The sequence below is a fragment of the Heterodontus francisci genome, chromosome 10 (assembly GCF_036365525.1).
Source record: "Heterodontus francisci isolate sHetFra1 chromosome 10, sHetFra1.hap1, whole genome shotgun sequence".
Classification (NCBI taxonomy): domain Eukaryota; kingdom Metazoa; phylum Chordata; class Chondrichthyes; order Heterodontiformes; family Heterodontidae; genus Heterodontus; species Heterodontus francisci.
The window spans coordinates 70,098,913-70,120,012 of record NC_090380.1 but is presented as its reverse complement, the minus strand read 5'-3'; the positions used below and the strand labels follow the sequence as shown (position 1 = coordinate 70,120,012).

Below are 21,100 nucleotides of genomic sequence, written 5' to 3'. Positions count from 1 at the left end.
TCCAGGACAAAGTAGCCTGCTTGATTGGCACCCCAGTCACAAACATTCACTCCCTCCACCACCGACGCACAGTGGCAGCAGTGTGTACCATTTATAAGATGCACTGCAGCAAAGCACCAAGGCTCCTTAAACAGCACCTTCCAAACCTGTGACCTGTACCACCTAGGAAGAGGGCAGCAGATGCATGGGAACACCACCACCTGCAAGTTACACACCATCCTGATTTGGAACTATATCGCCGCTCCTTCACTGTCGCTAGGTAAAATCCTTGAACTTCCTTCCTAACAGCACTGTGGGTGTACCTACCCCATGTGGACTGCAGCCGTTCAAGAAGGTGACTCACCACCATCTTCTCAAGGGCAATTAGGGATGGGCAATAAATGCTGGCCTGGCCTGCGACACCCACATCCTATGAATGAGTAAAAAAAAATTGACCTCTGTGTGGGAAGGCCGATGTTGGCCTATCCCGCCTCTGGGAGAAATGGGACCGGTAATCAAGACGTTGTGTTCTGTGGCGGCTGCTGCCGCTCTGATTCTCTGCCCCCCACCCACCACAGAATCCAATGTCAGACTGGGAACAAAATCCAGCCCTAAGCATTTGTACTGCAGTATCCAGCAGTGCAATTTGAGGGCCTGATTTTAGATTTGTGTTTCAATTGAGGTGGGGTGGGGGTCGGTGTTTTAATTTTGTGTACCTGATGCTATTACAATTAAAGGTGGGAAAAGTCCATTTTCCTGCTTCGACAACCTTTACCCTGAAAGCATCGTCAATTGCAAGATTTTGCCTTGCCAATATAGAACAGCTAGTATTACGTAACTTTACAATACTTCTCTTTGGCAATAGTTTTACGCAGCCACTTCGATTTTATTGGAAGATTATTGGATTCCAGTTATTTTTTAACCTTCTTTGTGCCAGGATTAGACTTTTATTACCTTATTTTATGGTTAGCTCTTTCTTTACAGCTACCTGCAGACGAGCAATCAAGAACTTTCATAGATGTACACAGCAATTTGTTATGCTCAAGTTAACAATTTGAATTAATCTACACAATAGACCATAGATTTTTGGTACGAATTGTAATTTCTTGTGGATTAATATACATAAAATTAGGTAAAGTTAAATATTTTTCTTTAGGATCATTGCATACTGGAAAAAATCATTTTCTAATGGTGCAAGCATGAGGGGACACAGATTGAAGGTTTTGGGCAAGAGATGCACGGGGAATGTGAGGAACTTTTTTATACAGTGAGTGGTAATGACCTGTAACTAGCTTTCCGTGAGGGTGGTGGAAGCAGAGGCAATCAATGATTTCAAAAGAAAATCGGATGGGCACTTGGAGGAATTAAACTTGCAGGGCTACGGGGATCGTGCAGGGGAGTGGGACTGACTGGATTGCTCCACAGAGAGCCGGCATGAACCCGATGGGCCGAATGGCCGCCTCCTATACTATAAATGACTCTGAGAAGCAGCAGCCACCCAAAGCCTGAGGATTGCATTGGAAGCTCAGACTGCTGCCATCGTGCCTGTGGATTACAGTGCTCAAAGGGGCTTTTGGGGTGTCATAGTCTAGCAATCTGTCCTCCATCAGATTTCTAAGTTTGCTGAGGCACCGTCCTGGGGGAATGACACTCATTTCACGGAGCACAAATCTGCTGTCCTCTCTCAGGATGACGGGATTCGTCCTGCCACTCCACCAATGCCTTTGCTGTTGCCTATCAGCCAGCCTGCCCAGAATGCTATTGCCATTGCCAAGGTCATGCATTCTGTGGCTGGGCCTTCTAGGCCCAGAGCTGTTCAAAGTTGAACCTCTAAGGCCATCTCCAGTCTCCTCCACTGAAAGCAGCTTTATGCCAACCATGCTGCAGCCACTGGGGTAGCACTGCATCGGAGCACTAAGACAGATAAAGGCACTTGGAAGACAGGTGCTAAGGGAATGCATAAAAGTGATTCGTTCTCTTTTGTATGCAATATGACATGATTTTATTGATAAATTTGGCTTGGAATTTTTATTTTAAGTGGATTTTGTATTTGCATTGTGGCCAAGCGGACGCTAAGATGGTCAGTGGCAGAGTGACGCTAAGGTCTAGGACTGTTGGTGAATGGGGAATTAGATTTGCGGTTACTGGTATCCCACTCAGATGTGTTCATCACAGACAGCCTGGGTAGAAAGGGGTTTTCTAGATTGCCTCTTCCCTTCCTCTTTTACCTCTGCTTCCTCCTCCTCATGCTCCTGAACTACTAACCGTATAACTGGTGGTGAGGGCTGTCCCTTCATGATGGCGACGTTGTTCAGCATACAGCAGATCGTCCTGAATCTTGACACCTGCTCTGAGTATTGCAGGGCTGCTCCAGAGAGGTCCAGGCAGTAGATGCATTGTTTCAGCATTTCAATGATCTGCTCTAACACATATGTGTGGCAGCATGCATTTCATTGTGTATGTATGCTGTGCGAGTTGAGATTTGTCGCTCAGTAACCACTCTTTCGTTTGCCATGGTGGCTCAAATGTAGTCGGCACAGCACTGTCTCAGACCAAATGCATCCTGACTGCTGTTAGGATACTGGGCATTGACCTGCATGATTAACTGCCTGCGGTCAAACACCAGCTGGATGTTAGGGGAGTGGAATCCTTTTTGGTTCTGGTGTAGGGCAAAGTTGACATGCAGCACCTGCAAAGTGATGTGCATGCAGTGAATGACACCCTGCAGCATGGAGAAGACTGCAATTCCAGCAAAGTCACGTGCTCGCTCCATCTGATTTTCTCTGGCAAGAGAGAATGAAATGTGATTAGCTGTCTTTGAATAGAGAGCTTCAATGAGCTCCATTATGTAACAGTGGATGGCAAACTGTGAGATGTTGCAAATGGAAGGAGTCAGATGCATAAAAGCTCATTGCCATGGTCACCTTCAGAGCGACCGGCAGTGCAGCCCTTGTCCTACTCTGAGGTTGCAGTTGTGGCTACAGCAGGTGGCAGATTTCTGTGAGGACATTGTTATTGAAGCATGGACATCTCACATTGTTCTTCACTGAGATTCACATAGATTTGGCCTCCTGCTAAGAGCTCTGCTCCTCCTCCTCCCAGCAGCTTGTCCTGCCGCGTGTGGCGTCTGTTCATTCTCCAAGTCTTGCAATATTCCAAGGGGAATGCCTACAAGTGCACCAATGTCTGGGTGAAGCTGGTTTGTGTAGAGGCCTTAAGGTCAGCAAGAAGTCCTTCACCTACCACACCACTCCCTGTAGACTTTTGCGATTTGTAACAACTATAGAAAGTGCCAAGCGAATCGTAGCAACAATCAGAAGAAATCAACTAGCAGCTAACTTGTAAATAGTTCACATTCCCTTTTGGTTGTGGTTGTTGGAGGCTAATCATCTCAGTCCTGGCACATCACTGCAGGAGTTCCTCAAATTAGTGTCCTAGGCCCAACTATCTTCAACTGCTTCTTCAATGACCTTCCCTCCATCATAAGGTCAGAAGTGGGTATGTTTGCTGATGATTGCACAATTCTTGGCACCATTTGTGATTCCTCAGATACTGATGCAGCAAAATCTGGACAACATCCAGGCTTGGGCTGATAAGTGGCAAGTAACATTCGCGTCACAAAAATGCCAGACGATGACCATCTCAAAAAAGAGAGAATCTAACCATTGCCCCTTGATGTTCAATAGCATTGCCATTGCTGAATCCTCCACTTTCAATATCCTGGGGGTTACCACTGACCAGAAACTGAACTGGACCAGCCATATAAATGCTGTGGCTACTCTGTTAAGGCCAAACCAGGAAAAGGCTGAGGGGAGTCCCTGATCCCTGCCTCACCTGGTCGTAACAAAATATGCATAATATATATACACATTCATATATTTAGAGCCTGAATCCGCTAAGTGGTCAGGATATGAAAAAGGTATATAAAATAAAAGATGCTGGATATACACAGCGGGTCTGTCGGTATCTGTGGAGGGAGAAAAAGAGCTAACGTTAAGGAGTTCTGTGGCCTTTCATCAGAACTGGCAAAGGTTAGCAATGTAATGGGCTTTGAGCAAGTGAAAGGGGGAAGTGGGGAAGAAGAACAAAAGGGAAGGTTTGTGAGAGATTAAATAGGGCAAAAGACAAAGGAAGTAGTAATAGCCAAAGTAAAAGACATTGGGGAGACCACATGCAGATTTGGTGACCGCTTTGTGGAACAACTCCGCTCGGTCCGCAAGCATGATCCCGAGCTTTCGGTTGCTTGCCATTTTAATTCACCACCCTGCTGTCACATTCACATTTCTAACCTCTGCCTGCAGTAAAGCTCAATGCAAACTTGAGGAACAGCACCTTATCTTCGATTCGGCGCTCCACAGCCCTCTGGACTGAAATTGAGCTCAACAACTTCAAAACATGACTGCCATTTTGATTTTTTTTTTTACCATGTGCCAGTCTTAAACTTGTTTTTCAGGTTTTTGCTTTCGGACAAAGCTGTTCATTATTATGCCATTAACACTCTCTCTGGACAAATGCCTTGTGTCTTACTACGGATGTTACCGCTCCCTTTGCCTTTTATTCCATGTCATCTTTGTCATTTAATCTCTCCTGCCCTCAGTCCTATCACAGACCTTCCCTTTTGTTGTTCTTCCCTACTCCTTGCTCAAAGCCTATTATATTTCTAACCTTTCTCAATTCTGATGAAAGGTCACAGACTTGAAATATTAACTCTGTTTCTCTCTCCACAGATGCTGCCAGACCTGCTGTGCATTTCCAGCACTTTCTGTTTTCATTTCAGGTTTCCAGCATCTGCAGTATTTTGTTTTTATTTTAGTGTGAAATAGGTATATTAATTTCGGTAACTATGCAAAATTAGCATATTCCTCCTTTGAAAAAGCAAATTTAACATTCCAAGTTTTAAAATCCCAATTTTGTAATTTATCAGGATCACTAAGGATGAAAGTTGTATTTTACTACAGAATATATATGTTCTATTAAAGAATCAGAGATTTCAGCAGAGCACAAGGCCATTCAGCCAATCATATCTGTACCAGGAATTGTTTCAAAACATAGCCTATATATTTCAATATGTACTGCATGTATGTTCAAAGCTTAGCAGTTTAGTGCTTTGCAGTAATTCCCATCCATTTACTTTGCTTTTTCAACTGACTAGTAATATCCTGTAAATGTGCTTTTATTAATTTGGTTGAACATATTTTGTCCCAAACGTTTGTATATTTATTTTTGAAATATGTCACCAGCATATATGTACAGAGGAAACAAGGTCATGGGAAAATAACACAAGATTTCAAAAATGTGCTGTCAGCTTGGTTGTTTCTCTGGCTTAGTATCTTTTAGTGTGTCAGCCATGGCTCAGTTTTTAGTACTCTCGGCTCTGAGTCACAAGTTTCCGGTTTCAAGTCCCACTCCAGGACTTGAGCACAAAAATCAAGGCTGACACTCCAGTGCAATACTGACGGAACATATCTGAGGTGCTGTCTTTTGGATGAGGCGTTAAACTGAGGCGTAAAATCTGTCTGCTTGGGTGGATGTAAAAGATGCCATGGCACTATTTTGAAGAAGAGCAGGGGAGTTATCCACAGTGTCCTGGCCAATATTTCAATCAACATCACAAAAACAGAATACCTGGTCATTATTACATTGCTGTTTGTGGGAGTTTGCTGTGCGCTAATTGGCTGCCACATTTCCAATATTACAGTAGTGGCTATACTTCAAAAGTACTTCTTTCGCTGTTAAGTGCTTTAAGACAACTGGTGGTTGTGAAAAGTGCAATGTAAATGCAAATCTTTCTTTCCTTTTTCTTTTTGTTATTTTCTCTAAATCAAGAGCTAATCCTACAATACCATTGGCTTTTTCTCTGTGAACTGAAATCAGCTTGCTCTTGACCATGGCTTCAGGTACTGTCATTCAGTAACAATTTTTACTAGCCTGGTTTTAGGCCCAAAGAATTACTGCTCTTAAATCAGAAATTGTTTAAGCTGAGAATTGCTCTATTTTCCCATCTAATATACTGCAATGTGTAAGTACCTGTGAAGTAACTTGGCTGGTGGTGGGGAAGAGACTGTTGCAATCTTTCTACCTGCACCAATCAATGCTTTGTGTGTTCTGTTTACAGGATATGGTAATTGAACTCTCTTCAGGACCTTGCCTTGCCTTTGAATTCCAAGGAAAGGACATTCAAAAGTCATTTAGAGAATGCTGTGGACCATCAGATCCTGTAAGTTACAGTCAAATTTCACAAAAGCTGCTAAGTAAATTACTGAACTTTGCCAGTTTGTAAAGCACTTGTATATGTCAGATCAGGTGATGTGGCTGCCTTTTTTATCGCCTCACTGCCATATATTCTGCATTTTTGAAGTGCACGTATCAATTGTCGGATCCATGCTTAGTTTGTAAAAAAAAATCTCCATTTTACGGTGAATATTCATTTCCATATTGAAAAACATTTGTCTTACAGCCATGATTAATGGCTTGATCACACTTAATTTAAATTGAAAGGTAAGGCCATACATTTAAATTAGCTTCCTTCAATTAAACTTCAATTTAATACAAACCCATCTGCCATGATTTTCCTTTAGCAACTAAAAAGTCTGATTTATAAAATCACCCTTGTAAAGGTCAGGAGATAATAGAGTTACCATGCTGAATCGTGCCTGAAGATAATTGTAATTGGATTGCATTTTGTATAATCTGCTTGGAGCAGATAGAAAGAGCACTTTAGCATTATGGCTTAAAAGGTTTTGACACAATAAGGCTGCTGTAAGGTGGCTCACCACTCTATAATTTACTAATTTCACCTTTCTGGACAAGATGAGAGCACTGTTGAAGCACTTCCTTAGGGAAAATGGAGAGGGAAAATTGGGGATGAGTTCATCCATGGCAATCTTGTATACCTGCAGATACTCATCATGAAGAAAGCTACATAAATGTAAGCTGTTCAAGGAGCAGAGGCTAACTGTCTGCCTTCTCAAAGTGAGAGATGAGCATCATGGTAACCAAACGTGTTTGGGATTTCAAGAAAAGTTTTGTGTGTTTGTAAGTGTGTTTCCACATACAATGTGATGATCTGAGCTGTGCCACCTCAGGATGGTGCAGAAAAAAGATAGGCTTCATCCAAGTTTCTATGGAGTGGCGTTGTGGAGACCTGGAAATTAAAGTTTCCAAGTCGCTCTCTCAGTCATGCCACAAAGTATCTCCAGAAATAGTAAGAAATTTTATTTTTATTATAACATAAAGTAAAAGAAAAATGAGAAAATGAGAGGGGAATTAAAGGATTTCCACAAAGCTGACCAAGTAGCTTTCATGTTAAAACATCTGAACCATGGCTGACATTCATATTCATTACCACAATTAGGTGAGTTTTACCAGTTTGTAGCTTGGTCACAAGAAATTTAATTGATCTCTTGTTATTGGGAGAGATAAAGAAAAACCGCCAAAGACTTGCAGGTGATAGGTAAATTGGCTGTTGTAAATTGCCCCTAGTGTAGGTAGGTGGTAGGGAGTATGGGATTACTGTAGGATTAGTATAAATGGGTGTTTGTTGGTCGGCACAAACTCGGTGGGCCGAAGGGCCTGTTTCAGTGCTGTATCTCTAAATAAATAAATAAGCTGTGTCCCAAAGACCAGTACCTTGTACCAATCAGCCTGATATTAATCTTGACATGACCCATACTGTCCTATCTTGAAACCAAGGCCTGAATTTTATTAGTGCCCCGCGATCTGCGGCGGTGTGCTTTGAACTTGGTGGCCTTCCAGCACGGAACTGCCACCGAAGAGCCCCCGCAATATTACACTCGGGGGCTCATTTAAATGGAGGGGGTGGAGCACCCGTCCCTGATGACATAGATGGGTCTCCACATCCCCAGCAATGGCATCTGGCACCACCGCGCAGGCACGACACCATTTTTTAAAGGACTTTTAAGACTTTAGAATTACTTTTAATTTTAAAGGAACATTATTCCAAATGTTTTTATTAACAAATAATAAAGATGTGGAGGCTCTTCCCCAACACCCACAATGGTCATTTTAATGCCCAAAATGACCAACACTCGCCTTTTTCCCTACCCGAACTTTCCCCCCCAGTCCTCTAACTTCTGGCCTTCAACTTCTTCCCACCATCCCCACATCCAATAAAATGTGATTTCCTCATTCCCCCACCCTCCCGCCCTGAAAATTTTATTTCTCCCCGCCCCTTCCCCATCAGTTTCTCGCCTCGGAACTCCGTATAGAGTTCCAAAGGCACGGGAAGGACAAATGATGGCCGTAAAATCGGCGTGGGACGGCCGCCGCCTGTAGGTAAGTGAATTTAAATATCATTAAGGTTTATTTTAGTATGCAGATAAAGGGCCCGCTGTGAGGCGAGCCGCACCTAGGTCCCCCTGCCGCCAGAAATATGCGGCGGGCCCTTCTCAACGTCGCAGATCGAGGCAGGCCTCTCCCTGCAGAATTTTACTGTCTTCCCCCCCTCCCCACCACAACCTGCAGCGTCGAGGGGCAGGTAAAATTCAGCCCCAAACGTGAGAGTAAGATATCAGTGGAAAGGAATGAAACAGGACATGCACAAAATCTTGGAATATTTATTATATATCAATGTAAATATTAAGACGAATGTGCAATATGTTGTAGTGGTGCAGATATTTTGGTATGTACGGGAAGATGGGCAATTTCAGTGCTTAAATACTCTGGTTGTTCATGTGCACTTCATCTTCCTTTTCTTTTGCAAAAATTGCTTTACTTTAAATAATAGTAAGAAAGTCTATTGCCAGACTTTGATCACTGTCATTGTGTTAGTCTACACACCCTATGTTTCAAGGTCAGCTGTTCAGCTCATTTCTTCTGTTTGTGCAAGAAATGAATTAATAAGTTGTAGCAGCAAGAGCGTTCTGTTCTGTTCTGTTCTGTGGACCTGCTTGACCAGCAAAAATTGAACTGTGACGTCACAGGAGAGCTGGTAAGTGATTGGTGGGTATTTCTTCCATTTGAGCAGCAGGAGCGGTGAGAGCGCGAGCCAGAGGGCAGCCGGGAAGGTAAGTTGAGCTATAAAGTACTTACCTCGTGATTCGGCGGACACGGGGACTGCTGGGTAAGTGAACTTACATATTCAGGCAGTGGCTAAACCTGAAACACTACACGTGTAGTGTCTCCCACCCATCCTCCTCCTCTAACCAAAAAAAAAGGACTCTTGTGTGGAGGGTTTGGTTTATTTTTTTTAAAATCTTTTTTGTCAATTTAGAGCAGAGGGGATGGAAGCTAGGGCAGTTGCATGCTCCTCTTGCAGAATGTGGGAGGTAAGGGTCACCACTTGTGTCCCTGCTGACTTCACCTGTGAGAAGTGCACCCAACTCCAGCTCCTCACAGACCGCATTAGGGAGCTGGAGCTGGAATCATTCAGGAGGCTGAGGGGGTGATAGAGAGCAGTTATCGGGAAGTAGTGATACCTAAGTTACAGGATAAAGGTAGCTGGGTGACCGTCAGGGGAGGGAAAGGGAATAGGCGCACAGTGCAGGGATCCCCTGTGGCCGTTCCCCTCAATAATAAGTATCCCGTTTTGGATACGGTTGGGGGGAACGACCTACCAGGGGAAAGCCACAGCGGCCAGGTCTCTGGCACTGAGCCTGGCTCTGTGGCTCAGAAGGGAAGGGGGGTGAATTGGAGAGCGATAGTGATAGGAGATTCAATGGTTCGAGGAACAGACAGAAGATTATGTGGTCGCGAACGAGACTCCCGGATGGTATGTTGCCTGCTGGGTGCCATGGTCAGGGATGTCTCGGATCGAGTCTACAGGATTCTTAAGGGGGAGGGGGAGCAGCCAGAAGTCGTGGTACACATCGGTACCAATGACATAGCTAGGATAAGGGATGAGGACCTGAAAAGCGAATATAGGGAGTTAGGTTGGAAACTAAAAGGCAGGACAAGCAGAATAGTAATCTCAGGATTGATACCGGTGCCACGTGCTAGTGAGGCTAGAAACAGAGAGCGAGTGCAGCTGAACACGTGGCTACAGAGCTGGTGTAGGAGGGAGGGCTTCAGATATGTGGATCATTGGGATACCTTCTGGGGAAGGTGGGACCTGTACAAGAAGGACGGGTTGCATCTGAACTGGAGGGGCACCAATATCCTGGGCGGGAGGTTTGCTGGAGCTCTTCGGGAGGGTTTAAACTAGTTTGGCAGGGGGATGGGAACTGGAGCTACGGATCAGTGGATGGGGTAGCTGTTGAACAGGCAGATACAGAGTGTGGAGAGTCTGTGAGGAAGGTTAGACAGTTGACAGGGCAAAGTTGCAGCCAGTATGATGGGTTGCAGTGTGTCTATTTTAACGCAAGAAGTGTCAGGAATAAGGGTGATGAACTTAGAGCATGGATCAGTACTTGGAGCTACGATGTTGTGGCCATTACGGAGACTTGGATATCACAGGGGCAGGAATGGATGTTGGATGTTCCGGGGTTTAGATGTTTCAAAAGGAATAGGGAGGGAGGTAAAAGAGGTGGAGGAAAGTGGCATTGCTAATCAGGGATAGTATCACAGCTGCAGAAAGGGAGGTCGTCGAGGAGGGTTTGTCTACTGAGTCAGTATGGGTGGAAGTCAGAAACAGGAAAGGAGCAGTCACTTTATTGGGAGTTTTCTATAGACCCCCCAATAGCAACAGAGACACGGAGGAACAGATTGGGAGGCAGATTTTGGAAAGGTGCAGAAGTAACAGGGTTGTTGTCATGGGTGACTTCAACTTCCCTAATATTGATTGGAACCTCCTTAGTGCAAATAGTTTGGATGGAGCAGATTTTGTCAGGTGTGTCCAGGAAGGTTTCCTGACTCAGTATGTAGATAGGCCGACTAGAGGGGAGGCTATGTTGGATTTGGTGCTTGGCAACGAACTAGGCCAGGTGGCAGATCTCTCGGTGGGAGAGCATTTCGGTGATAGTGATCACAACTCCCTGACCTTTACTATAGTCATGGAGAGGGATAGGAGCAGACGGGATGGGAAAATATTTAATTGGGGGAGGGGGAATTACAATGCTATTAGGCAGGAACTGGGGAGCTTAAATTGGGAACAGATGTTCTCGGGGAAATGCACGACAGAAATGTGGAGGTTGATTAGGGAGCACTTGCTGCGACTGCTGGATAGGTTTGTCCAAATGAGGCAAGGAAGGGATGGTAGGGTGAAGGAACCTTGGATGACAAGAGATGTGGAACAGCTAGTCAAGAGGAAGAAGGAAGCTTACTTAAGGTTGAGGAAGCAAGGATCAGACAGGGCTCTAGAGGGTTACAAGGTAGCCAGGAAGGAACTGAAGAATGGACTTCGGAGAGCTAGAAGGGGACATGAAAAAGTCTTGGCGGGTAGGATTAAGGAAAATCCCAAGGCGTTCTACACTTATGTGAGGAACAAGAGGATGGCCAGAGTGAGGGTAGGTCCGATCAGGGATAGTGGAGGGAACTTGTGCCTGGAGTTGGAGGAGGCTTGGGAGGTCCTTAATGAATACTTTGCTTCAGTATTCACTAGTGAGAGGGACCTTGTCGTTTGTGAGGGCAGCGTGAAACAGGCTGATATGCTCAAACAGGTTGATGTTAAGAAGGAGGATGTGCTGGAAATTTTGAAAGACATGAGGACAGATAAGTCCCCGGGACCAGACGGGATATACCCAAGGTTATTACGGGAAGCGAGGGAAGAGATTGCCGCGCCTTTGGCGATGAACTTTGCGTCCTCACTATCCACTGGAGTAGTACCAGATGATTGGAGGGTGGCAAATGTTGTTCACTTGTTCAAGAAAGGGAATAGGGATAACCCTGGGAATTACAGACCAGTTAGTCTTACGTCGGTGGTGGGCAAATTATTGGAGAGGATTCTGAGAGACAGGATTTATGATTATTTGGAAAAGCATAGTTTGATTAGAGATAGTCAGCATGGCTTTGTGAGGGGCAGGTCATGCCTCACAAGCCTTATTGAATTCTTTGAGGATGTGACAAAACACATTTATGAAGGAAGAGCAGTGGATGTGGTGAATATGGATTTTAGCTCTTCTTGCAGTCTCTTCTTTCATTGTCCTCATGTTGTCAAGGATGAAAGTGCGATGTGACAGTGGGGGAGTGGAGGCTTTGCAGAAGTTATTCCCTAGGTCCTGAGCTTGTGGCCTCAACTCTCTAGAGTCCTGCTCTGAAAAGAAGGGAGGATGCCCTTTCTTTTCCCTCATGGAAATTTGTCTAGTCTATACCCATACCATTTCATCTTTGAAGGCATCCCATTGTTCAGTTACTGTCTTTATATGTTCTTCTTTCTCCTGTTCTGTCTCAAATATACGGACTTGCATGAGAATGCCCATAGTGAACCCCATTGTAAGGGCTCCATTGTAGAATGTGAGAAGCAAAAGATTTCCCTATCTAAAGTGACTGAAAGGCATATTACAGAATCCTTTGTTAGTTGCACAGCTGTAAAACATTACAATTATTTTATTCAAAGCTGATGTTTCATTGTTTGTGGGCATTCAAAGCCTGTGAATTCAACCACTTCCTGCTTTGCAAGTCATGCAGGTAACTTATTCCTCTTTCTATAGATTTAACTTAAATTTCTGGAACTGTAGCTTTTGTCCTCACTATCCTGTCATCGGCATACATGCACTATTTTTGGGGTGGGTGCATCTACTGCCAGCAGACAGGACATATTAGAATGGGTGCAATGCTACTGTACCTGATGTATGCATTAAATTCTGGTACCCATGCCAGAACTGCAGTACTTTTGCACCAAAATACACCACAGAATTTCCAATTGCAAATTAAGCAGTATTTTCAAATGAGATATTAGTTCTCTTCACCAGCTGTCTGTTTGTACCACCCTGGCTCCATGCGATTGGGGTACCAATATCGGGGATGCCCTGGGCTTCACCATTTAGGTGCATGGAAGTCCTCCTGCACACCCAAAAAAGGCTTACTAAAGCCTCAATATGCCAGTCAGGAATTGCGTGCATATTGCCTGCCTAATTTCCAGTGCGCCCAAATTTCTCGGCACCAATGTCCTCTATCAACTCCTTAACCACATCTATCTCCAACTTTTTAAAAAAGATTGATAACTTAATGGATCATTCTACAGTTTTGTGACTTCAATGTAGCACTATAGAATTCAAATGGTATTGATAGAATGCAGTAACTATGTAGGAATTTGGGATCATTGACAAAGGAAATCACAGACACTGCATAATCTGTCTACTAAAAATGGAAGTAGCTTATGCATATTCATTCTGAATTTAATTAAACTGAAATTTTCATAGTTAGGTTTTATCAGTTTAAAAAAATTGGATGTATTTCAGGCACTTAATTTGTATCTTGCATAGATAGTATGTTATTATCAACAATGCTATCACATAGGTATTTGTTTTAAAAGGAAAAATAGTGGAACACCAAGCTCAAAGAAATGGAAATCATGGAGAAAAATCAGAAGAATGGAAGTAAATGGTGCTGTATTAGTAGTTGCTATAAATGCTTACTTTTTGTGGCCCAATCGCCTATATATTTGTGACACTTGATTCATCATCCTCTGGTCAGGAAATCACATGTAGCTGTGACTCATGCTGTAATCTGCCAAGCATAGATGTGATGCCTTTCTTAAATTCTGAACTGTACCACCCCATTGTTGAGAAAAATCTGACCCTTTGTCTCATGTCCCTTGTTATTTGAGTCACATAGCAATTTTGACATGAGGGTTAGTACAAAGCTTTATTTATCTGCTCTACTTCCTGAGGAAATAATGCATGCTAAACAAATAAGAATAGGAGAATCAAGAGAATGGGTAACAAAACATATTTCTTTTATCATTGTATTCTAAACAACTAGTACTTTTTAAATTAGCATATTTGGATGAGAAGTAAGCCAAAATTCAGAACTGCTTTTCTGAAGAGATGAGCCCTTTTTGTTTATAATATAGTTTCACAGTAACTTTGAAAATGTATGCAATCGCAAATAATTGGATAATTTATTACTACATAAGGCAAGCATTTATTTAAGGTCAAAAGTGCGTGAATATGTCTCATTCTTTAAATATTGTCTCATAAGTTTGTATGTAATTAACTAAAAATAATTTTTTTCAAGACTGTTGGATGATCTCATTGTCTTCTAGCATTGTTCATGTAAAAACTTTTTTCATGGTATTTATTGCTCACTGTTCATAAGTAGTATGATTTTATTGTTGCCTGTTTGGTACAATATGTGTTATTTTTGTTGCTAACATTTTAAGTATTCAATTGCATTTTATCTGTGTACATGAAAATAATTGAAATGAATAAGGATGTCATTAGAAATTAGATATCCACCTCAAATTGGTGCCTGGTATTGTAATACAAATTGTCAGACCTAAGTTAATGCTGAGAACTATGGCTTATACCTTGCACAGAGTTCTGCCGACTAAGGCAGTCCATTTTTAATACTTTGAGAGTTGACTCCTGAAAATATTCTCAGAGTAACAGAAACACTTTCTATAGTCACAAGCAAGCATTTGGGAACATATACATGCCCATAGGTTCTCAATCAGTGTCGGTGGCCAACAGTCATATACTGACATTATACAATATTGCTTCTAACATTAAGAAATCCTGTACTAAGTTTAAAAAGTTTAAAGACATCCATTAGACTGAGAACTGAGCAATTTCAATCTTGGCTTACCCTGACATGTCATTATGCTACACCTTCAGTAAAGACTAATGGTGTGAGGCCATCTGCTATGGATAGCTGTGCACCTCCTGGCTTTAATGCAAATGGAAGTCAGGTTACTGATCTGATTTCCAATTTACCCTGCTACTTTTGAAACTGCGGGTCAGAAACAACTTTGCATCAATGCGGAAGTGCTACTATGGTGGCACTGTAGTATTATCAAGCTCAGTAAAGTAGAAAGAGGGAACTCCTCAAAAGATTCTCTCAGAGCAACAGAAACACTTTCCATTTAGGAATATATATATGTCCACGACCTCTGGATGAGTGTCAGTGACCAAAAGTCAAATACTGACTTCATACAAAAATGTTAGTTACTTCGTGCAGCTTTGTTACAGAACCATTAATCAGAATTGTGGAGATGCATGTGGCTGACTCCAGCAGGTAAGGCCCCAGTTCTTATTGAATGTTTAAAAAAAAAAAAAATCCCTATCTGGGTCAGGCAGTGTCCACCTATTTCCGCGTATTTTTTATTGTTTGTTTGTTAATTTGATCAATCCTGCATTAAGTTTATACTTCACAAAAACAATGCCAGTAATGAATTCAGGCTATATAGTGTGGAAGTATAAAAGGAATGGGGAGGAAAACCTGACACAAATGGAAAACTCACCTATTTGTATATTTTTTTGAATCACCTATGAATATAGCAATTATGCTTGTTCATTTCTTCACTTGGAACAATTAACCCTTGCTGTAAATAGATATTTTATTATCTTAGATTTATAGAGGTTGAATTTCCACAGGGATTCTCCCGATTGTCCATCGAACTTTGGTGGAAGATCAATGGAACACCAGTGAAATAGCGCAAACGGTGTTGCACATTTCCCTGAATCTTCTGCTGAAGTTATGGCAGACATTTGGGAGAGCCCCCATGGAAATTTAACACGAATTTATATCTATCCATTAAGTGTTAAAATTCTATGCCTTTTTATTGAATAATCCAATCATACTAAAAATTATTCAAGCACTTATGCGCATAACAATTGTTAAGACAGTTTTTGACATTTAATTCCATTAAACATCATAACCTACATTTTCAAATTGGTTTCGCTCCAAAAATGGGGGCTAACTGAGCAAAACCAATGGGAAATCTAGAGAACTGTCATGTCTGATTAAGTTTCTGCTGGCATCAGTGGCTACTGCCAGTTTGATTGTTTGCAGATGTAAATGAGGCCCTAATGAGGTTGCATATATAAATGGGGCCTTAATGAGTGTCAGGTTTTTCTCTACCTGCCTGTATAAAAAGAGCATCCAGGGTTACAAAGGCCTATTACCAGGGCAGCCTGTCAGATTTGGGGCCATCCTGCCCCACAGCCCTCGGCCAAAGTTTTAAGTGTTTTTAAAGTGTCCTATTTGAAGACTGTAACAGGATGTCTACACCCATTTGTTAATGATTTTATTTTTGCTTTCTTCTTTGTGGCAACTGTTGGATCACTGCCATTTATGTCCAAACCTCATTAATAATTCCTCCGCACTTGTGTTTTTTGGATGGACAAGGAATGGACCAACAGAGGGATGCAACCAAATCAACCTTTCTTCATTCATGGATGTGGGCATCGCTGGCAAGGCCAGCATTTATTGTCCATCCCTAATTGCTCTTGAAAAGGTGTTGCTGAGCCACTGCATTTCACATGGTGTAAGTACTCCAATAGTGGAGTTAGGGAGGGAGTTCCAGGAATTTGACCCAGCAACGATGAAGGAACAGTGATATATTTCAAAGTCAGGATGCTGTGTGACTTGGAGAGGAATGTACAAATGGTAGTGTTCCCCTGCGCCTGCTGCTGCTGTTCTTCTAGGCATTAAAAGTTGCAGGTTTGAAAGGTGCTGTTGAAGGACCTTTGGCAAGTTGCTGCAGTGCATCTGCTGCCACTGTGCATCTGTGGTGGAAGGAGTGAATGTGTTAAGGTGATGGATGGGATGCCGATCATGCAGGCTGCTTTGTCCTGGAAGGTGTTGAGTTTCTTGAGTGCTGTTGGAGCTGCATGCATGCAGGCAAGTGGGGTGTATTCCATCACACTCCTGACATGTGTCTTGTAAATGATGGAAAGTTTGTGAGGATTCAGGAGGTAAGTTACTAACTGCAGAATATCCAGCCTCTGATCTGCTCCTGTAGCCACAGTATTTACGTGGCTCGTCTAGTTAAATTTCTGATAAATGGTACACTTAAAGGACTAAAAGCCAACAAATCCCCAGGAACTGATGGCCTACATCCTAGGGTTCTAAAAGAGGTAGCTGCAGAGATAGTGGGTGCACTGGTTATGATTTTCCAAAATTCCTAAGATTCTAGAATGCTCCCAGTGAATTGAACGTTAGCAAATGTAACTTCATTATTCAAGAAAGGAAAGAGAAAGAAAACCGGTAACCACAGGCCAGTTAGCCAGACATCAGTCATCAGGAAATGCTGGAATCTATTATCGAATCAGTCTTAACAATGCACTTAGAAAATCATAGCATGATCAGACAAAGTCAACATGGTTTAACGAAAGGGAAATCATGTTTGACAAATTTATTCAAGTTTTTTGAGGATGCAACTAGTAGGGTAGATAAAGGGAACCAATGGATGTAGTGTACTTGGATTTCTGAAAGGTATTCAATAAGGTGCTACTTGAAAGGTTAATATGCAACATAAGACCTCATGGTGTTAATAGATTAGCATGGATGGGGGATTAGTTAACAGCTAGTGCTGTTGCGGGGGGTTTAAACTAATTTGGCAGGGAGATGGGATACAGAGTGGAGGTACAGTAGTGGGGTGATGCACAGCCAAATATAGAAGAGAAACTAAGTCAGTCTGGAAGGCAGAGCAAGCGAATAATGCAAGGCTGCATTGTATCTATTTTAAAGTAAGGAGTCTTACAAGTAAGGCAGATGAATTGAGGGTGTTGATTTAACACATGGAAATGTGGTATTATTGCTATCACAGAGACATGTTTGAGGGAAGGGCAGGACTGGCAGCTTAATATTCCAGGGTATAGAGTCTTCAGGCGTGACAGGGAGGGGTGTAAAAGAGGAGGTGGCATTGCACTATTGATCAAGGAGTAAATTACTGCAGTAAGGAGGGATGATATGTCAGAAAGTTCCTCAAATGAGGCCATATGGGTAGAACTGAAAAACAAAAAGGGGGCAATCACTTTGCTGAGAGTGTACTACAGGCCTCCAAACAGTCAGGGAGAGATGGAGGAGCAGATATGTAGGCAAATCTCAGAGAGGTGTAAAAATAATAGGGTAATAATAGTAGGGGATTTCAACTTCCCCAATATCAACTGGGATAGTCTTAGTACAAAAGGCTTAAAGGGGGCGGAATTCTTTCAATGCATACAGGAGAGCTTTTTGAGCCAGCACGTAGAAAGTCTTACAAGAGAAGGGGTGGTATTGGACCTAATCTTAGGGACTGAAGCCAAACAAGTGGTAGAAGTGTCAGTGGGGGAGCATTTCAGGGATAGTATGGATAAGGACAAAGATGGACCGGAAATAAAGGTACTGAATTGGGGGAAGGCCAATTTCAATATGATAAAACAGGATCTGGTCTAAGTGGACTGGGAGCAGCTACTTGTAGGAAAGTCTACATGAGACCAGTGGGAGTCATTCAAAAAGGAAATAGTGAGAGAGTTCAGGGCCAACATGTTCCTGTAAAGGTGAAGGGTAGGACCAATAAGTCCAGGGAACCCTGGATGTCAAGTGATATAGAGGATTGGATAAGGGAAAAAAAAGGAGGCTGATGGCAGATTCAGAGTGCTGAAAACAGCAGCGGTCTTTGAGGAGTATAGAAAGTGTAGGGGGATACTTAAAAACAAAATTAGCAGAGCGAAGAAGGGCATGAAAAAACACTGGTGGACAAGATAAAGGAAATTGCCGAGGCATTTTGTAAGTACATTAAGGGCAAGAGGATAACCAGGGAAAGAGTAGGGCCCATTAAGGACCAAAGTGGCAATATGTGTGTGGAGCCGGAGGACGTAGGTGAGGTTTTGAATGATTGATTGCTTTTCATCTGTGTTCAATATGGAGAAGGACGATGTAGATGTAGAGATCAGTGAGGGGGATTGTGATATACTTGAACAAATTAGCATTGAAAGGGAGGGAGGTATTAGCAGTTTCAGTGGGCTTAAAAGTGGATAAATCCCCAGGCCCAGATGAGATGTATCCCAGGCTGTTATGTGAGGCAAGGGAGGAGATAGCAGGGGCTCTGACACAAATTTTCAATTCCTCTCTGGCCACAGGAGAAGTGCCAGAGGACTGGAGGACAGCGAATGTGGTGCCATTATTCAAGAAGGGTAGCAGGGATAAACCAGGTAACTACAGGCCAGTGAGTCTAACATCAATGTTAGGGAAACTATTGGAAAAATTCTGAGGGACAGGATTAATCTCCACTTGGAGAGGCAGGGATTAATCAAGGATAGTCAGTATGGCTTTGTCGGGGGAGATCATTTCTAACAAATTTGATTGAATTTTTCGAGATGTGACTAGGTATGTAGATGAGGGTAAAGCAGTTGATGTAGTCTACATAGACTTCAATAAGGCTTTTGATAAAGTCCCACATGGGAGATTGGTCAAGAAGATAAGAGCCCATGGGATCTAGGGCAAATTGGATCCAAAATTGGCTTAGTGGCAGGAGGCAGAGGGTGACGGTCGAGGGTTGTTTTTGCGATTGGAAGCCTGTGACCAGCGGAGTATAGGATCTGTGCTGGGACCCTTGCTGCTGGTAATGTACATTAATGATTTAGACGTGAATGTAGGAGGTATGATCCGTAAGTTCACAGATGACACGAAAATTGGTGATGTCGTAAATAGTGAGGAGGAAAGCCTTAGATTACAGGACGATATAGATGGACTGGTAAGATGGGCAGAGCAGTGGCAAAAGGAAATCAATCCTGAGAAGCATTTTGGGAGGACTAACAAGGCAAGGGAATATACAATGGATGGTAAGACTATAAGAAGTACAGAGGGTCAGAGGGACCTTGTTGTACTTGTCCATAGATCACTGAAGGCAGCAGCACAGGTAGATAAGGTGGTTAGGAAGGCATAGGGGATACTTGCCTTTATTAGCCGAGGCATAGAATATAAGAGCAGGGAGGTTATGATGGAGCTGTATAAAACGCTAGTTAGGCTACAGCTGGAGTACTATGTACAGTTCTGGTTGCCACACTATAGGAAGGATGTGATTGCACTGGAGAGGATGCAGAGGAGATTCACCAAGATGTTGCCTGGGCTGGAGCATTTTAGTTATGAAGAGAGACTGGATAGGCTGGGGTTGTTTTCCTTCGAGCAGAGAAGGCTGAGGGGGGACCTGACTGAGGTATACAAAATTATGAGGGACATAGATAGGGTAGATAAGAAGAAACTTTTTCCCTTAGCAGAGGTGTCACTAACCAGGGGGCATAGATTTAAGGTAAGGGGCAGGAGGTTTAGAGGGGATTTGAGGAAAAAACTTTTCGCCCAGAGGGTGGTTGGAATCTGGAACGCACTGCCTGAAGGGGTGGTAGAGACCGGAACCTTTGCAACTTTTAAGGAGTATTCAGATGAGCACGTGAAATGCCATAGCATATAAGGCTATGGGCCAAGTGCTGGAAAATGGGATTAAAATTGATAGGCTTGATGGCTGGCGCGGGCACGGTGGGCCAACAGACCTGTTTCTGTGTTGTATGACTCTGACAGGAAGCAGAAAGTAGGGATAAATTGGGCATTTCAAGTTGGCAGGTTGTAACAAGTGGAGTGCCTGAAGGATCAAGGATCTCCGCTATTTACGATCTGTGTTAGGGACTCAGACAAGGAGACCAAGAGTAATGTATCTAAGTTTGCTGATGGTACATTTAGGTAGGATTGTAAGTTGTGAGTAGGACACAAAGAGGCTGCAAAGAGATATAGACAGGTTAATTTTGGGGGCAACAAGGTGGCAGATGGAGTATAATGTGAGCAAGTGTGAGGTTATTCACTTCGGTAATAAGAATAGAAAAGCAGAATTTTTTTTAAAAGACATGAAACTTGTAAAATGTTGATATTCAGAGAGACTTAGGTGTACTCATACAAGGAACAGAGAAAGTTAGCATGCAGGTACAGCAAGCAGTTCGGAAGGCAAGTTGCATGTTAGCCTTTATTGCAAGGGGATTGAAGTACAAGAATAAGGAAGTCTTGCTACAATTGTTTCGGGTTTTGGTGAGACCACATCTGGGGTACTGTGCGCAGTTTTGGTCTCCATATCTAAGGAAGGGTATACTTACCTTGGTGGCAGTACAGCAAAGGTTCACTAGATTGGTTCCTGGGATGAGAGGGTTGTCCTGTGAGGCTGAGTAAATTGGGCCTTCCTCTGGAGTTTAGAAGAATGAGAGGTGATCTCAAAACATATAAGATTCTGAAGGGGCTTAACAGGGTAGACACTGAGAGGGTGTTGCCTCAGGACAATGGGTCGATCATTTAGGACTGAGATGAGTAGAGATTTATT

The 21,100-nt window shown here is 42.9% G+C and overlaps 1 protein-coding gene across 5 annotated transcripts in view; it reads left to right on the top strand.

Annotated features, from left to right (window-relative positions):
• The window catches only part of nme7 (NME/NM23 family member 7), a 321,021-nt gene that overhangs the window by 226,654 nt on the left and 73,267 nt on the right, over positions 1-21,100 (top strand). For all 5 annotated transcript variants that reach the window (XM_068040700.1, XM_068040699.1, XM_068040698.1 and 2 more), the window contains exon 9: positions 6,095-6,196. In XM_068040700.1, the coding sequence (XP_067896801.1) occupies positions 6,095-6,196 (102 nt within the window). The remainder of the gene's footprint in view (positions 1-6,094; positions 6,197-21,100) is intronic.